The 19,790-nt window shown below is 39.3% G+C and overlaps 1 protein-coding gene across 1 annotated transcript in view; it reads left to right on the top strand.

Moving 5' to 3' along the window:
* The window catches only part of LOC109835261 (probable serine/threonine protein kinase IRE), a 41,878-nt gene extending 24,984 nt beyond the window's left edge, over window positions 1-16,894 (top strand). Inside the window, exons 2-16 of the mRNA XM_020403244.1 lie at window positions 35-220; window positions 333-1,673; window positions 10,036-10,208; window positions 10,422-10,662; window positions 12,949-13,075; window positions 13,117-13,229; window positions 13,346-13,438; window positions 14,095-14,302; window positions 14,431-14,516; window positions 15,031-15,119; window positions 15,678-15,729; window positions 15,807-15,863; window positions 15,960-16,139; window positions 16,250-16,321; window positions 16,410-16,894. Coding sequence (XP_020258833.1) covers window positions 35-220; window positions 333-1,673; window positions 10,036-10,208; window positions 10,422-10,662; window positions 12,949-13,075; window positions 13,117-13,229; window positions 13,346-13,438; window positions 14,095-14,302; window positions 14,431-14,516; window positions 15,031-15,119; window positions 15,678-15,729; window positions 15,807-15,863; window positions 15,960-16,139; window positions 16,250-16,321; window positions 16,410-16,490 — 3,099 coding nt within the window. The 3' untranslated portion in view covers window positions 16,491-16,894. The remainder of the gene's footprint in view (window positions 1-34; window positions 221-332; window positions 1,674-10,035; window positions 10,209-10,421; window positions 10,663-12,948; window positions 13,076-13,116; window positions 13,230-13,345; window positions 13,439-14,094; window positions 14,303-14,430; window positions 14,517-15,030; window positions 15,120-15,677; window positions 15,730-15,806; window positions 15,864-15,959; window positions 16,140-16,249; window positions 16,322-16,409) is intronic.

Raw genomic sequence — 19,790 nt, 5'->3', positions numbered from 1 at the left:
ATTTTAACAAAGAAGAAAAATTCAATTTTATCAGAAAGGAATTTCCCTCGCCTTCGATCCAGCGAGGGAAATGCAATCCCCGCGCTTCCGAGCGATCCTTCGCGCCACCAGCGGTCGCCGGAAACGGCCAACCGCAGACGTCAAGAGCTTCTCTCACGAGCTCAACATTAAAGATCACCGCCTCCCCATTCAAAAACTCCGAGGACTTAGCAGCCCAGATGTAAATTACCCCTTTTCCTCATTACCCATTTCAAATTAGGGCCTTCTGTTTTCAAATCCTTGATATTAACCCTAAATTTCCCATAAAAACCGGTTCTTTTCTTGTATCGTAGGATGTAATGCGCGTTATTCGATCAAAATTCAGCCGGTTGAAGCAAGAAGTTAACTCTGAATTGGGCGTTTATGCTGGGGATTTGGTTAGCGTGCTCGAGAAGACCACGAAAAATCATCCGGAGTGGAGGGAGCAGTTAGAAGATCTATTGGTTGTAGCTCAGAAATGCGCTGAGATGACTGCGGATGAGTTTTGGGTGAAATGTGAAAGCATTGTTCAGAATTTGGATGATCGGCGTCAGGAACTGCAAATGGGAACAGTAAAGCAAGCGCATACAAGGATTCTTTTTATTCTCACCAGATGTACTAGATTGCTGCAGTTTCAAAAGGAGAGTGGTTATGTTGAGAATGAGCATGTTCTTGGCCGACATCAGTTTAGTGATTTAGGGTTTTATCCGGAGCAGGTTATCTCGGGGGATGGTGGAGGCAAAACATTTAGAAACACTCCAAGTGCAAAGGCGATTAAGAATAAACTCATAATGAAGAAATTGCAAGAGCACGGGCTGACCAGTGCTTATCTGACTCAAGACTTCGCTGGTCGCCCATTAAGTCATTCTAATGATACGGATTCACCGGGAAGTAGGGATAGGTTATCTTCTTGGAAGAAACTTCCATCTGCTGCGGAGAAAAATCAGAAGAAAAGTGATCCTGTGGACGAGCATGATTCTCCGGTGAAAAAGGTTTTAGATACATTGCCACACCTTGATAGAAGGAAAGTTCGTTTAGATGAACCTAAGGATAATCTTGAAGAGGAAGAGAAACATATAGAAGCCCAACATGTTCATATTGATGATGGAGGTGGTAAGCAAGGTATAACCGATGAGACACCGAAAATGATATGTAGGATTTGTGAGTTTGAGATACCAACCTTGCATGCTGAAAGTCATTTTAAGATCTGCACAGTTGCTGATAAATGTGACGCGAAGGGTTTAACTGTTGATGAACGGCTAGAGAAAGTTTCTGAAATATTGGAAAATATTCTTGAACCTACGGTGACAAGAACTTTAGATGTGGCGGTGATGAATCATGATGCCACTAAAGCAAATGTTGCATGTAATGGAAGTGAACTAGTTGATTTAACTCCTAATACTGCTCATGCATCTCCGAGGGAAAGTATGGAGTCTTCTCCGGAGGCTATCAGTTCTTGTACTACCATTGGGCATCGTGGTCTTCCCTCAACTTTGTGCAATAAATCTTTTGTACCTAAACTTGATCTGGCTTCCTTGGCACCTTCCTCAGGGAGTATGACACCAAGATCACCACTGCCAACACCAGGGGTTCGTCAGATTGATTTGTTACTTACAGTAAAGAGTGCATTTTCGGAGCTTGAAAACTTCCAACAGGTATTTGGTTTTTTCTTGTGAATAAAAATATTCCTCAAAGCATGCATTGGCATGGGCACTTGAGCTCATTGCTTCAGATACAAGGATCACTAATAGTACATGCACTTATGACTAGAGTATTAGGAAACAGATCACCTATAGGCAAAAAAAAAAAGGGGGGGGGGGGGGGAAGAATAACTCGTAAGTTAGCTTTTTAATAGATTGTCCTCTTCTTCATTAACAGAAGATTATCCTTTGAAAGTTACTTTGTTCCTCAATTAATATGATATGAATTTGACTATATATTCCTGGGGGTTAGTTACGTTGCTAAGATAATTGATGAAGCATATCTTGGACGATGTATGGGATGATGTTTTCTACAAAAGATCATCTCTCACATCCAAAAAGGCTACCATAGGTCCATAACTAGTAGGTACATGATCACCAAAGAAAGCATATTTTGCTAACTTTAGCAGCTCACATATACTTGATCTAATTTGATACAAAATTATAGTTAACCATTTTGTGTGAATATATCTTGTATCTATTGATAGGGTGGCTTTAGGTCAACTGTTCTTTGATTAAGTTATCTAGATCTCATATATTAACATTGTTTATAAACTAAATAGCTCTTATAAAAGTAAATAAATCGTATTTTATTGCAAATGTTACATATAGTCCCTTTTTTATCTCAGGATCAAAACCTCTCGTACATAGAGGATTTCCTCAAATTAACTAAATAAAATCCATTCAAGCTGGAAGTAGAGGGCCATATTGGTGAAACAGCCACATTACATATAATAATGTATTACTGGACGAATCTAATGTGTTTTGAGAGGATAGAACCCCTTTCGTCTTCCTCTCCCTCAACCCCCCACTCACCCCCTCCAACCAAACAAACACACACACACACACACCCACACACACCCACACACACATGCACACCCACACACACACACACGCACACACATGCACGCACGCGCGCGCGCACACACACACAGAGGAACATGTGTAAACTCACGGACATTCAGAAGTATCTAACCTAATAGCCGATGTTGTTCAATGGGAATGAAACAATTCTTGCTGTTATATTTGAGCTGAAATGGAGCGATCAATCTATATCAAATTTCTGATCAAACAAACATATGGAGATCCATTTTTTTTAATATTACTTTCACTTTTTTATGCCAAGTAAAGAAACAAGTTATTACTTATTACAACATCTTGTTCTCTGATAGGCGAGTACTTAAAACATATAGATCCATGGATGTTGTCACCAGTAGTTGACAGTAAGTCATTAAGTTATTGATAGAACATTAGCTATGCAAACAACTATGATAATTTGCTGCTAAATATATGATCAGGCAAAAACTGTGTGTTTATCTTATCTCTTATATCAGCACAACATATTCAGGGATCTTACTATGAGTCCTAGGGATTATTGAACTCTCACTAACTGTTTTGTGCAATCAATCTCCTTAGTATATTGCTACCAATTGCTTAATATCTATGTAAGATTTTGTGGTTTTGACCCATTTTAGAAACTATCAATAAAGCCCTATGCTGATCATGTTTTAAACAACTACGCTTTGTCCAGGTCACTACTAAATCATTAACAAGGAATAAAAAGAGAATGTCCAAACTATAAGATGGTCTTCTCATTTGTTTTCTTAATAAGAATGGTAATTGGAGAAGGTTCATGTAAAATAATGGATGGTTCAATATATTAGGACAATGGTTGATGATTTATTTAAACTTTGTAAACATGAGGGTGAAATGTGAGCTTCTGTCTATTTTGTGTAGGGCAATTACTGAACTCATGACCTGCCTGTGAAGAGTCACATGTCTTACTATCAGGCTCGTTTAGGCTTTAGCATTTTTAGTAAACGTATCTATATCTGTTGACTGCAGGAGCAGAAATGAAGTCTATTTGAACAGGTAGAGTTAATACTTTATTGACTTCTTTCTCAGGATTCTATTAGGAACTACAACCACTTAAATTGTGTCATTTCTTTCTGAATCTGAGTATAACTGTTGGGTTATTTAGATAGTAATTAGTCAATATTGTAAGGACCTATTTGTAAGAGTGCCCTTATATAAAAGGGGTATCTATCTATGAGAGAAAAAAACCCTAATCTTTCTACATGGTATCAGAGCCAAATCTCACCTAGCCGCCTCCCTCTTCTGAGCCAAATCCACCATACAGACTGATATTCGGGAAAGCTTGCCACCTACCAGTAGAATTGGAACATCGAGCAATGTGGGCGATTAAACAGATAAACTTTGACTCAGACTCGGCAGGTAAAAACAGATTGCTCCAAATAAATGAGTTGGAAGAAATTCGGAATGATGCATACATAAACTCAAAAATTTACAAAGAGAAAACAAAAATTTTTCATGACAAATCAATTTTGCGAAAAAATTTCTCTCCAGGACAGAAAGTTTTATTGTACAATTCAAAATTGCATCTTTTTCCGGGAAAATTAAGATCAAGATGGACTGGTCCATTTTTTGTTAAACAAGTTTTTCCACATGGAGCTGTCCGCGCACTTGACCCCCAGCCCCACGTGCCCGTTCCCGTCCCCGACGACGACGAACGCCTTGAACCGGGTCCGCTGACCGGCGCGCGTCTGCTTCTGGACCGGCATGATCTTCATGACCTCGTTCTTGAGGCTGGGGCAGAGGGTGTCGATGATCTGGTGCTCTTTGACGGCGAGAGAGTGGAGGTAGATCTCCTCCAGGCTGCGGATCTTGTCCGATTTCACGAGACGGTTCCTCCGACGACGAAGACGAAGGAGGACGGGACGCCGTCGTTTGAGATCCGAGGACGTGGTGAAGGGAACTCCGGCGGCGATGATGGGGAACATGGGTGTAGTTGACCTCCGGTTGAAGAGGCTCTGCTGTTTTAGTGAAGGAGGATCAAGGGGAGGATCAAAAGCTTCATCTTGCTCGCATCTAGGGTTTCAGTGAGCTGGAAGACGAAGATCCGGGCCGAAAACTGCGAGATTCAAGGGGAAATTGAGTGGATATGAGGCTAGAATTTTAGCTGAGAGAGCGTGGAGTTTGTTGAAATTTTGAGGGGAATTTTTTAGCTGCGAGATTCGTGAAGTTTGTTGAAGCTGCGAGATTCGTGAAGTTTGTTGAAATCTTGACAGCCACTCATAACTGTTGCTGATTAGTAATCTGTATTAGAAAAGTAGAAAAAAAAGGAGGAAAAATGGATTTGTAATCTGTATCAGATGATTAGGTAAAAAAAAAAAAAAAAGGGAGAGAGGTTCTTGATTTGTAATAGTTTATTTAGGTTCCCTCGACAAGTCAGTCCTAGAACTGATGAGAGAAGAGCTGATATCTCCCTTTGTTGAGATATCTTGCTTCTGGTTCTTGTTTCCTTGGTGAAACAGGAATTCTTGTTGATCTATCTATTCTGTTGTACTGTCGAAGTGCTGCCGGAATTTTTTCGTTGTGCACCACAAGAATACAATTTGGATCGATGACAAAGACTGAAAAAAATCCGATGGAGGAGATCATCAAGAAGTTGAACAACCTGAGGGCATTCCAGATCGAGAAGGAGATCAGCGCTATAGTCCAGGGAGAGAGGACTGTACAGGAGTACGCCACAGAGCTGGAGCGCTTGTGGCTCGATCATGATCACTTCTCGCCCTTAGCGAGCTGCAAGGACCCTGAGTGCAAGGAGCGCGAGGCCTCTTTGCAGAAGAAGACCATGTTGTTTCTTCGAGGATTGGCTCCAGCGTATGAGCAGAGGACGGCATTGCTACTAACCCAGACGAAGATCCCATCACTGGAGAAGGCAGTCTCGGCCATGATACAGGAGGAGAGTCGTATCAGGCTACGGTCTGGGATAAGTGGACTTACAGGGGAGAAGTCTGCACTGGTGGTATCCAACCCGGATAACACTGGATTCAGAGGGGAGACTAGGCAGTGCTTTAACTGCGGAGAGGTAGGGCATCTGAGACAGATGTGCCCTAAGCCACCCAGGAAAAGGAACTGGGGTGAACGTGGTCAGACTGGTGGTTGTGCAGGTCGTGGAGGCAGGGGGCGTGTAAGCCAAGGAGTTGCTCACCTAGCTGTGGCAGATGAATCTCAGACTACTGCTGGGATGACTGGAGCTGAAATAACAGAGCTGGAGGAACTACGTCTGTTCAAGCTTCAGGCTGAGAGGTCGAAGGGCAAGGGACAAGTCACCCAGGATCTAGCTACCACTACATGCTTTGGTAACTTTATTGGTTATGCTCATGCGACCAAAGGTACACAGGTTCAGGCACTTGCATCCACTAAAACTCATGTTGATTGGATCATAGACTCAGGTGCATCTAGGCATGTCACAGGAACATCTAGTGAGTTTGCATTATATTATCCGAGTAAGCATATGCATCCTGAGACAGTTCAGACTGCTGATGGGACATCCCAACCCATCAGGGGTACTGGCTCGGTCCATTGCACTTCATCTGTTACCTTGTCATCTGTATTGCATGTTCCTTCGTTTTCAGTTAACTTACTCTCAGTTAGCTCTCTCATTGACCAATTAAATTGCACCGTGTTATTTGATCGAGATTTGTGTGTCTTCCAGGAGAAGGAAACGGGGAGGAGGATTGGGACTGGTATTAGACGTGGGTATCTTTGGTATTTGGACAGGGAGACTGCAGTGATTGCTGCTGCTGTTAGCGGAGGGCCAGAGGCAGAAGCAATGCTTCAACATTGCCGGTTAGGGCATTTATCTTTTGAGAGTTTAAATAGATTAGAACCCGAGTTAATGAAGAAAGTGGATAGAAAAGAGTTATTTTGTAATGCCTGTGAACTTGGAAAACATACTCGTTCTACTTATAGAATGATTGGTCTTCGAAGTTGTGAACCATTTGCACTTGTCCATTCTGATGTTTGGGGACCATGTCCTACTACCTCTATCAGTGGTTTTAGATGGTTTGTTACTTTCATTGATTGTTATTCACGTATGACCTGGATATACATGATGAAGCAGAAATCAGAGGTTTACAAATGTTTTCAAGATTTCTCGGCTTATGTGAAGACACAGTTTGGAGTGCAGGTGAAGATTCTTCGAACAGATAATGGGACTGAGTATGTCAATAAGGAGTTTGCAGCTTTCATCTCTAATCAGGGAATTGTTCATCAAACCACCTGCCCAGACACCCCTGCTCAGAATGGGGTGGCTGAGCGTAAGAACAGGCATCTACTGGAAGTGGCACGCTCATTGATGTTGACAATGAATGTGCCTAAGTTTTTATGGAGTGAGGCTGTCATGACGGCAGCTTATTTGATCAATAGGATGCCATCAAGAGTATTAGGGATGAAGACACCGTGTGAGATGCTCTTGGGCTTGAATGTCTTTGTTGTTCCACCAAGAGTGTTTGGATGCACATGTTATGTGAGAGATCACAGGTTGATGGTGAGTAAACTGGATCCGCAAGCAGTTAAATGTATCTTTGTTGGCTACTCATCAAGTCAAAAAGGATACAAGTGTTGGTGCCCTTCTGAAAGAAGGCTGTTTGTCAGTATGGATGTGACTTTTCGGGAGTTTGAACCTTTTTATGGGGAGAAGACGGAGTTGAGTTCCTTGTTCGAAGATGGCTCTACTGATGCCAGTAGAGAGGGGGAGAATGAGAATGAGAATGATATTGTGGTCGGGATGATTCCATGTCCTCTTGAGTCACCGAGTAGTGATGGTACACCGCCGAGTAGTGGTGGCGACTCAGGAGGTGACAGTCAAGGTCAGGGGGAGCTGAGAGTATACACGAGGAGACAGAAACAGCAACATGAGCCGCCTCATGTGCCTATGCCAGTGCCCACAAATGTTGATGTCCCAAGTCCCTCCTCTCCAGTGACTTCTCCACCTGAATCGATAGGTAACGAGTTCTTCCCTGATACTTCTAATACTCCCGTCTTACCCCGTAGAACCTCCAGAGTCAATGCTGAAAAACCTCCAGCTAAGTTTGGTAATTGGGATACTGACATTGCGAATTACATTTCATATGCATCCATTCCACCTGCATATAAGTCATTCATTGCATCATTGCATTCAGTGCCTGTACCTAACAACTGGCAGGTCGCTAAGCAAGACCCTAGATGGTTGAATGCCATGCACGAGGAACTCCAGGCCTTGAAGAAGAATGACACATGGGAGTTGGTACCTTTGCCAGCTGGGAAGCGTGCTGTTGGATGTAAGTGGGTGTATACGGTTAAGCAAACTCCAGAGGGCAAGATCGACAGATACAAAGCCAGATTGGTTGCTAAAGGCTACAGTCAAACGTATGGCATTGACTATGACGAGACATTTGCTCCAGTAGCAAAGATGAGTACTGTTAGAGTGTTGGTGTCATGCTGCCAACTTTAATTGGCCACTACATCAGCTAGATGTCAAGAATACCTTTTTGCATGGAGATCTTCAAGAGGAGGTATATATGGAGATTCCACCAGGCTTCACTACTTCTCAAGTAGCTGGGAAGGTGTGCAAGTTGAAGAAGTCTTTGTATGGGTTAAAACAGTCTCCGAGGGCATGGTTTGATAGATTCAGGTTGGCAGTTTGTGGTATGGGGTACAAGCAGTGCAATGGTGATCATACTGTGTTTTACAGGCACTCCAAAACTCGTATCACTATCCTGGCGGTCTATGTTGATGATATTGTAATCACTGGAGATGACGCTGAGGAAATCCTACTGTTGAAGAAGAAATTGGGAGAGGAATTTGAAGTTAAAGATCTGGGGCAGTTGAAGTACTTTCTCGGAATTGAAATTGCAAGGTCGCGAAAGGGTATAGTGCTTTCTCAGCGGAAGTATGCTCTGGATCTTCTCTCAGAGACAGGGATGTTGGGGTGCAGAGTTGCATCTACTCCTATTGAGCAGAATCATAAGATGAGTGCCGAGGGTGGGGACCCTGTGAGTAAAGAGCAATATCAAAGATTGGTTGGACGACTTATATATTTATGCCATACGAGACCTGATATTACTCATGCCGTAAGTGTGGTGAGTAGATATATGCATGATCCCAGAGAACAGCATATGGAGGCAGTTCGCAGAATTCTTAGATATATTAAGGGAAGCCCAGGAAAGGGGTTGTGGTTCAGAAGTTCTGGACATCTGAGAATTGAAGGCTATTGTGATGCTGATTGGGCGGGTTGTATGGATGATCGTAGGTCCACTACAGGCTACTGTGTATTTGTTGGAGGCAATCTCGTATCTTGGCGTAGCAAGAAGCAAGATGTGGTGGCTAGGTCTACAGCTGAGGCAGAGTACAGGGCTATGGCAGTTGGTCTGTGCGAGTTGATGTGGGTCAAAAACATATTATCTGAGCTGCGCTTGTTTAGAAGAGACTCCTTACAACTTTGGTGTGATAACAAATCGGCGATTAACATTGCAAACAATCCAGTTCAGCATGATCGCACCAAACATGTGGAGATCGATCGGTTCTTTATCAAGGAGCAACTGAATAGAGGAGTTCTGACCTTGAGCTATGTGAAATCAGAAGAGCAGTTAGCTGATTGTTTAACAAAAGGATTAGGTTCTAGAGAGTGTGATATCTTTTGTAACAAGATGGGGATGATTGATATCTATCGCCCATCTTGAGGGGGAGTGTTGGGTTATTTAGATAGTAATTAGTCAATGTTGTAAGGACCTATTTGTAAGAGTGCCCTTATATAAAAGGGGTATCTATCTATGAGAGAAAAAAACCCTAATCTTTCTACAATAACATATAGTTATCTCTTTTCTCATTATGAGTGTTTGTAGTTACCCTTGGTAATAAGTTTAAGCTTGTGAAAGTATAAGTAAATGACACTGTTAATAATTCAGAACTGAATAGTAGCTATGTTCAAGTTATGTCAGACAGTCAGAGTTGATGATTAAATTGTCCAGTGCGATGCTTTATATAATAATTCAGCTTTTTTCATTATGAATGATGTTAAACTGATCCTGTTACAAATCTAGATCTCACTGAAATGTGGTTCAAGCTATTATGTTCGAACCTGAATGACTCAGTAGTTAGAGGCCTGCTAGCTCATTCTTATAATCCTGGATCAAGTTTAAATTGGTGGAAATATATAATACTTGAGATAATTCATCTAACCTATTTGAACATCTAACCAGCATTCGGGACACGGGGAGTGGCCTTTTCATCATAGGGAATGATGGCTGCAATAAAAGCTTTATACTGATTCATTTTGTTCTGTTTATGACTGCTTGTTTTTAGATTTTGCTGTATAGTTTCTGTAATTGGAGCTCTCTTTTGTATTCTGTCTTATGACCAGCTTACCCTTGAATTGTTTTAATCAGGAATTTTCATTTTTAGTTAATTTTTTAAATCTTTCTTGTGGCATATGTTTCTGGGACTAATTCTGTGTATGGGTAAATGACAGATTAAGAATCTATTGGACATTGTTCATTGCATTGCTGGTATAAAAACTAGTGAGTACAGCTCATTGGAATCCTTGAGTTCGTACCTGGAAGAATTAAATGGTGTTATTAGCAATAGGAAGGTTGACGCCCTTATAATTGAGACCTTTGGAAGACGGATAGAGAAGCTGCTGCAGTGAGTTTATGCTATCTATTTAATTAGATGCTCTTTTGAACTATCTCTAATACTATTGAAACCTGAAATCTGATATTGCTGTAACTTTTTATTGGAATGCAGCTTTCATTATTTTTCTAGTACTTCGTACTTGCAAGCACTCTGTTGGTTGTCTGGTTATGTCTTCTAGCCATTTGATTCCTTGATGGATCTTAAACCATTTTCATTTGACAGGGAAAAGTTCATTCAGCTGTGTGGACAAATAGATGATGGGAATAAAGATTCCCCATGCGTAGAGGTCGATGATGATGGTTCTGCAGATGATAGAAGTCATAGTTCTCAACATTTGTGCACAAAACTCAAGGACCGTACATCTATTGAAGATTTTGAAATCATAAAACCTATTAGCCGAGGGGCATTTGGAAGGGTTTTCCTAGCAAAGAAAAGAATAACAGGCGATTTTTTTGCAATAAAGGTGATCTTCCCTTTTTTTTCTGGTATAAGTGTACTTGAACGGAAAAATGATTTCTTTTCGTACAATTACTAGCGGCATCTGTGTTATGTCATTGAAATATTATACATGTCTATCTTATGGACTTCTAATCTCTCTTCTGTTTCTATGGATTTTTTTTAATGAGTTGCTTGTTTCCTACGTGATTTGAGCTACGCAGATATTTTTTGCATAGTTCCTTCATTTCCTGTGCATTTGCTATCCTGACATAAATTTTGAAATTTAACTGTTCAAGATGAAAGTAAGATAATTATTTAAACGTATGCTTCATTTTAAATTAGCAAGTCGCATGATTAATGGTAAACGTGTAAGTATTTGGTGAGGTAGAATGGCAAATTGAGAGTATACGTCTTCTTCCTACCTGTGAATTTGACTATGGTTGCTACTTGGTTTTGATTTTAAGAATTGTTTTCTTTGTGCATCTCTGATTTTATTTTGTGCCTTAGAGTTGACTGCAATCACCTGTAGGGAGAACCAGCCCTTGGCTGTATGAGCTTATTTATATCATCAATAAGGTAGGTTTCTCTATGTACCCAATATCCTTGCAGGGTTTGTGGAAGGCTTATGTCTTGTTCACCATCAATGGCTAGGAATTTGGCACCAACAGAGGTTAATCAGGTTGATAGCCGGTTGCAAAATTTGGTCACTCTTCCTATAATGTGTTGTGCTCCATTTCTTCCCCAGTTTGTTGCTACATTAACACAAAGCAAATAAACAGAGATTTCACCTTATATGGTGGACTTTTAAGGTTGTTTCACGTAATTTTCCCCCTTTTTTGAATCTTATATTCTTCTGACTTTTAAGCCTTTTCAGTTAGATATGAGCTAACAGTCAAGTTATTCCCTGCGAGAAAAAAGTTGTATTGATTGTAAAAATACACCGACTAATGAGTGATGTCCACTATAGTTGTAGTGTACCATAAATCTTTATAGAGAGATTTTCGGTAGCTAGCGGTTAAATGATTGTGAATAACACCAACTATTTTAGTATTATATATCATCATAGCAAAGAAATGTGTATCTTCTCTATATGCACCTTTAAGCGTACAATGTTATAATCAAAATACTAAGCAGGTCCACTAATGTATTTGAGCGGCACTTCACTACATATGCTGAAGGAAAAGCATCATTAGAATGCAAAGCATTGTGTCAGTTCTAACATTTGCTTTGTGTAAAAAGCAACAGTTAGATTCAATATATTTACTTTTCTTTGTCTCATAAAGCAACACACCTTTATCACTTTAGCACTTGCTGCTGTGTAACATCCTCCCAGACAAGGAGTTACTGCATTTACTTTTCTTTGATGTTTTTGGCTAATTCTTGGTGTCCTTCACTGTTTCTTTTGAGAATTTGCATTTTTATTCCATATATTGTTAGTTGACATATGACTATGCAGAAAAAGGAGACTTTGATGCTTGGATAGTCTGAAAAACTTCACATTTGAAGTTTATATCTGTTAAAGGCCCCCTACCTGCTTGCATAGTGCTAATTCTAGGTGAATCAGATCACATTTACATCAATTGTATGTGAAATGGGCATATGGATAGTGAAATGTATATTGACATAGCAGCAATGAGTTGGTCAGGAGTTGACATTCGAGAAGGAAGTAGCTGAGACAGTGTTGAACAGAAGGGTAAAAGATTGAAGTATTGATGTGGATCCAATTGCAATTCTCAACACTGATTTAAACAAATAAAATATAATGCTGGCAATGTGAGTTGGACTTTGCTATTTGGCACTCATCAAGTTAGAATTATATGTAATTTATTCTTTTTCTTATAAAAAATCCTCATCTAACATCCTTTGTTTCCTGTTCTCTGGACACATGCAAAGGTCTTTTCTACTCAATAAGTGTATTATCTTTTCAGTGCCACATTTTCAGATAATATACTGGCTGATCAACCAAATTTTCTATCCAAGTAAGCTCATCAAGTGTCTTAATTTAAAACTAGTAATCAGAAACAGAGCAACAATGAGTTAGGATTTTTATTTCTGCAGTGTGCAATTTTAAACTAGATCATCTATGCTGCTTGGTATCAAGATATAACACCACGTCATATCAATATTTGTATTATTTTCTTCTGCCAAATATTTCTGCAGGCAGATCTGTTTATACATAAGCAATAAGCTGTTTAACTGAATAAAACATATTTTCCTTTGGTAATCTTCCATAAGAATGACTCGTGACTTCTAATGACTTAATAAAATATGATTCTTCAAGGAAATAATACCGTATTCCTCATCTATATAGGTTCTTAAAAAGTCTGATATGATTCGTAAGAATGCAGTTGAAAGTATCTTAGCTGAGAGGAACATCCTCATCTCAGTTCGCAATCCGTTTGTGGTGAGCAGGTTTCCAAGCTTGCAAATTTCAGACTGTTTAGTGGAGATATGTTCTAATTTTGATTGTAATCAACAGGTCAGAATCTTTACTTGGTCATGGAGTACCTGAATGGGGGTGATCTATACTCTTTACTGAGAAATTTAGGTTGCCTGGATGAAGAAATGGCACGAACATACGTTGCTGAATTAGTAAGCGCATATTTACTTGTTTATCCTTTCTGAAAAGACATTACTTTGTTATCTTCGAATGCCAAAGGAAACTCCAACTTAGATGGTGATATACATCTAGTCTGTATCTGTTTCAGGTTCTTGCACTGGAATACTTACATTCGCTGAGTGTCATTCATCGAGATCTGAAGCCAGATAACTTATTAATTGGTCGTGATGGTCATATTAAGGTTAGTATCTCATTGGTTTCATGTACTTTATTTATGATTCATTATTACTTCTTATTCTTCTGGTTTAACTAATAAGAAAAGAAAACCATCGTTTCTCAATTCAATTTAAATTTGTTTCTGTCTGTTAGTAATCGAAGCGAAGAGAGAATTTTAATTATGTTCCATGGAGTTGGTATGCAGAAATATGGAGGCCCTAAGTTGGCCCTTCTAGAACTGAATTTTAATAAAGGGTTTCATATTGCTAACCCCAAGAATTGGGACAAGTATCTCTCTTTTTAATGGATGCTGTAGTAACAAACTACAGATTCTAGCGCACGTATGAGTGCATTGGATCCCTCGACAGAATAATAAAAATAGGATCCATGATTTGCTATTAGTATAGGGATGAAAAAGTAGCTTCTCTTGATGATATATATACGATATTTAAATTGAACATGATTTAAATTCTTGAAGGATTTGTAACTTTTTTTAGCCAGTGTTCACTGTTGCGTACGCCTGATGCACAATAACAATATGGAAAGACATTCATTTTTTCAATTGATAGAAATACCTTTCTTTATAGGCTTACAGTTCTGCAGTTCACCATTTTTATACTTCATTTTACTTCTTTTTAAAAAAAATACAGTTCTCACAAAGTTCTTTATCTGCTGGTACAGCTGACTGATTTTGGACTGTCTAAGGTTGGTCTTATCAACAGTACTGATGATTTATCGGGCCCAGATGTTAGCAGTGTCGTTCTCCAAAGTGAGCATAAACCAATTCCTGCATCTGTTCGAGCAGAGATAAGAGAGCAGAGGAGAAAGCAGTCAGCTGTTGGCACACCTGATTATTTGGCACCTGAGATCCTTCTCGGAATGAGCCATGGTTTGTCATACTAACAAACCTTTATATTGGCGTGCATGCATGCATGCATGTGAGCATTGGTGCACATGCATGTGCATGTCAGTGTATTCATCTCATATTATTTTTCACTTGTAATTCTTGAATTGTAGGTCAGACTGCAGACTGGTGGTCTGTAGGCGTTATTCTTTTTGAACTTCTAGTTGGCATTCCCCCATTCAATGCGGAACACCCACAGGTATGCTATTTCACAGTTCAGTGGTTCAAAGGTTGGTCGATGATATTCTATTAGTGTTTAGATTACCTTATTTACATGACAAATCTTATTGGAATTGATAAAGAGCTAACAATGTGTAAAATAAAATAAATGAAGAGAAAAAAATCATGAGTGTCAGCTAAAAACATAATTGATAATCCTTTATTGTCTTAATTAGGTAGAATGCACTGTAATGTAAAAAATTTATAGATGTTCCAGAAAAGGGGAAAAGGTTCATCATATTTACATGAAACTTATTGGAAGTTAACTCTTTTAATATCTAGAGTTGTAAATTACTAGATGTTTGGGATTTATGATTGCTAACTGACAACTGTTGTGAACAAAAGACAACTATAAAAGTATAAATATAATTGAATGTGTTCATATACTGGGAAGAAGTCATGATTAAAAATAACTTGTATTAGTAATGTGGCTAGATTTGGACTTTTTATCTTATATGTTTCCTTTTGTACTGATCCATGCTGTTTAACTGCAGAAAATTTTTGATAATATTATGAACCGAGATATACCCTGGCCACATGTTCCGGAGGAGATAAGCCATGATGCTTATGACTTGGTTGACAAGTGAGAATCATAGAATTCCATGCTCCTTCTCTGTTTAACCATTCACAGAAAGTTCAAACATTTTGTTATTATTTCCTTACTTTGATTCTATTTAGGGTTAGTTGCAGATAGACCCCCGGTATTATCACTGTTTTGAACTTACTACCCCTCTAGTTTCATTGTTGCAGATAGACCTCCTGATTTAAAATTTCTGACTCTCGTACCTTCAGAGAAAGTTGTTTTTGACAAGTATGTCCCTTAATGGTAAAAGAGTAAAAAAATTGCTTAGGGGGTCTATCTTCAACAATAAAACTAGAGGGGTAGTAATTATAAAACAAGTGATACAACAGGAGGTCTATCCACAATTAACCCATTTAATTTAATTGTTAAGACTACTTGCACTATTGCTTGTGACAAGTCATATATAATCCGAAGGTCATCAGAACTGAAAATTAAGTGATAATAAAACAATGTGAAATGAAGTTCTTGGCATTTTTAAAGTAAAAAAGAAAAAAAATCATAAAGATAATGTTTGCATCTCAGTACATCTACCATCTTGCTTTTTTGCTTTTCGTTCAGATTACTGATCCAAAATCCACTTCAAAGACTTGGAGCAACTGGAGCAGGAGAGGTAAATCTCATTTGTTATGATGAACCCGATGCGTATTATATTCTTCAATTCTGAAACAAGTTTGGTCATTAGGACAGGTGAAGTCACATCCCTTCTTCAAAAGCATCAACTGGGATATGCTCGCACAAAAGAAGGTGATTTTGTGGAACTTGAAAAAGGCCGTTTATACCCATGATATGTAATCTATCACCATAATCATGACAATTTAAGATGATAACTATTTGATGCAGGCTGCATTCATTCCTTCAACAGAATGTGAAGATGACACAAGTTATTTTGCTTGCCGTCATGAGTGGAATTCAGCAGATGGTCAAATTCATGCATCACCAAATGATGATTATGAATGCTCAACTGATTCAGGCAGTAGAAGCTGCTCCAGTAGCCCATACAGTTATGATGATAATGAGGATGTATGAAGATCACCTTTTGATCTTATTGTTCTTTTTTCCGTTTCTTTATGGTAATTGAACTTTCAACCGACAGTTTTTTCCCTCCCTTGCTTTTGGTATCTATTCAACAGGATGATGAATGTGGCAGTATGACGGAGTTTGGAGCTCCAAAGAAGTACTCATTTAGTAACTTCTCATTTAAGGTAGGACATTCCAACCGTGTACTTTCTGTACATTATGAGTAGATCCAAAGAAAAAAATCTAATGTAGCTTTTCAATCCCTTTTCTCAGAATATATCTCAGCTGGCTTCCATAAACTATGATCTCATAACAAAGTCAAGTGAAGATGAGGCAAATGCTTGCAATCCTTAAGATACCTTTTTTTTTTTGGAGAAAATGGAATCTTAATACCCCTTGTGTTTTCAAAATATCGGGAAGTTCTGCCGACATCTTGTTCATATGATACGTGGATATAGGAAGCTGCCAACATGCAGTGGCGATGCCAGTTTACCTCTGTTGCCAATATGTTGGTTCAAGCTGAGCCCTATTAGGGTGAAGTTCTTCCTGTTTTGATTCTTTCATTCTTTTTCTAGTAGGCTATTTTAGTTCTTAGATATGCATTGGTTGTATGTATAGATTTAACTTTTTTTTTCCTTGACTGGGTACGTTTCTTTTTGTTAACCAGTTTTGGTGATTCAGCACAGTAACATTTAGTGTAAAGATTTACCATTTCATCCAAATACCATATGAAGAGTTTCCCTCAGGGAATGTTTTAATCTTTGTAGGATTTCTGTTTCCAATTGTCCTAAGAATTTTTCTTTCTTTCTTTTGTGTGTGTGTGTGTGTGTGTGTGTGTGTGTTTGGGGGGGGGGGGGGGGGGGGGGGGGGGTGCCATTAAGATTATGTCAAAGAATGTGATTCATATTCCAATTGACTTTGCAATTTCATACTACGAAAATTTTTTCATTAACGTGAGACAATTATTTCCACATGCAACACACGTGCACTATATTGCAGTAACTAAATTAGGATCCTGTGATTCCATCATCGTGGAAGTAGTGAACCCTAATTTACTAACCGAGCCTGTTGTAATTCATAGTTCCCTTTTTACAATTTACGAACCACTTTTTTGTGTAAGAGTACATGTACAGTCATATAAGCAACTATTGATTCAATCATTCTGTAGAGCCATTTCAAAATCTACCCCAATTTATCCCCACAATGGGCTAAATTACCAAATTGGTATTTTTATTCGACCATGTTTGCCAATTTGATATATTTAAAAAACCCGGCGACAACAAGATATTTTTTCTCAGCCTTTTAGTCAATAAGGCCCATTTTTCGCGTTGGCGGCCAAAAGCCAAGTGGCGAATGGCTCACGTGACAAAATTTATGCTGACACGTGACAATTTATGCTGACATGGGTGTTGACATAACTATTCCTATCGAAATCACTCTCTTCTATCACGTCGCTCTCTTCTGCTTCATGATGAACTTCTCCATCACTTGCTTTCTTGATAGTTATTGTGATTCCCTCTTCATTGACAGAATCATGTCCAGGCTCTTCTCTCTGTTGCATTGCACAAGCACCACTAGTTCCATGAGGTCTAAGAGCAGAACTCAATGTCACTAAAACCATTCATTTTCTTATTTTTTGCTAACAGACAAATCATGGGCTTCCTTCCTCTTCTCCTTCATGCTCCTCCACCAATTTGGGTACCCGAGTAACACAGAGCTCTACATTCTTCAAACTAATGCCGTAAGTTCTCCAAGCAATCTCCCGTGTATCATTCAGACGTGGAATAAAATTCGGTATACCTTGATCCAAACCGAACTGCGTTGCCACCCGATGAGGGTTGATATTGTTCGATACAATCCAACCCTACCAATTCACAAGCCCTCAAACACTTAGCAAATGACTGGAAAACTTCATCGGAGTTTTCTCTCTTTTTCTTCCATTAAGCCACGTAAGGCTGCCACTGAAAATTACAAGGGTCCTCAGAGAACCTTCATTACGAATGAAGCCCTCGGAATACTAGAGCCAACCCTCAGATGCAGAAACCTCTTTCGAAGCCACACCTGAACTATATTCATAGGCGCGCATAAAGGATACAAATATTTTCGATTCTTGCAAAGATTTTCTTTCACTGCTTGCAACTCTCGGTAAATCGAACCGCAACTTGAAACACACATTCTCCAATTGTCCCGCCGTCGCCTGTAATCAGCACAAATCCTGACAACCACATGGATGAGAGCGCGATGTGCACTATTTCATCCCCTTTTCCTCTTCCAATGTAATTTATCATGTTTCTCTCGTGCACGGCGTCCAGTCAGACCGGAAGGTGCGCGTTCTTGAAAAAATTAGGCACCGTGATGTAGTAGTGCCCCGAGTCCATCTCTATCATTCCTGGCCGTTGATGGACCCTCCTAGAAGCCACTGGGGGTGAACTAGCTTCAGAATGCCTGGTTTCCTTTCTCCTCTTAACGGTGGCCATGAGGTTCTTACTCTCAAAGACACCTTTATGCGCCAGAGAGTGAAGTGAATTTTTTTTGAAGGGACTACATCTGTTGGTGATTTATCTGAGGCAATGATATTAAAGGCGCACACATCCCTGCCCTTGGTGTGCCCTGCGATGCGGGATGGTCGCGAATTGCCCCGTATCTATGGCAATGGTGTCTTTGTGCATCTTGCATGTGCCCTGCGTGCGGGTGCTTCACACGAGGCATAAACTCGTATATTTTTATTCTTCATCATTCCATTTGGTTCTTTAAACCTGTAATCCACATCTCAAAAAGAAAAATAAATCCATTAGACCATTTTAGTAGCCCGATTGAGGACCCTAACTCATCATCATCTACTATTTGATTTATTTTTCCCAATTTTAGTCTCGATTTGACTATTGATTTGTAAAATTTGGAACTTTACTATTATGTCGGGCATGTTAACGTCATAAATTAATACCTTGTTTGGAGATTTGGTAGTAGATATTATTTATCTTGACATATTTTTATGTGGAAATTCATAAACAAGTTCGTTCATGCTTGATTATCTATCCTGAAAAATTATGTCGATCCTGTGAGCCTTGCTTCGCTCGGGCGTGAGCATTGTTGGATAACTTTTTAAACTAAAGTCCAAAAAGCTTGCAACCATCTTTGAAAATTAAAAGTCCAAAAGTGCAGTTATGCAGCAAAGTTTAAAATAAGTTTTTAAAACGCGAAAACGTGGGTTGCTGAACGTTAAAAATTTAGGACGCGGGCCCCACATGCATAGTAAAATATATTATTTTATTAGTGCATAGTATTTTCCCAAATGCTATAAATAGACTCCAAATCCTTAAGAAAAATTCATTCAAAAAATAACAATCAATATATACAGATATATATGTTGTAGAATAGCTAGTTCTTATAGGAACAGTGCCTAGACCGAGAAGGTCTTATAGATCGAGGAGATCTTTGCCTGATAGATCGAGGGGATCTTTGCCTGATAGATCGATGAGATATTTGCCTTATAGATCGAGAAGTAGGTCGGTGCACACCAGAGTACTGGACTGCTGTTCCTGGAAGCAATTTGGCCTTGGGATTCTTGCACCGGAGTAGGCCAAATAATGCTTTAAGCACAGCGTTTTACAAACGCACAGTAGCTGAGTTGAAAATTTTTAAATTACTGCACCT

The sequence above is a fragment of the Asparagus officinalis genome, chromosome 3 (assembly GCF_001876935.1).
Source record: "Asparagus officinalis chromosome 3, Aspof.V1, whole genome shotgun sequence".
Lineage (NCBI taxonomy): Eukaryota > Viridiplantae > Streptophyta > Magnoliopsida > Asparagales > Asparagaceae > Asparagus > Asparagus officinalis.
This window is presented reverse-complemented; position numbering and strand designations above follow the sequence as displayed.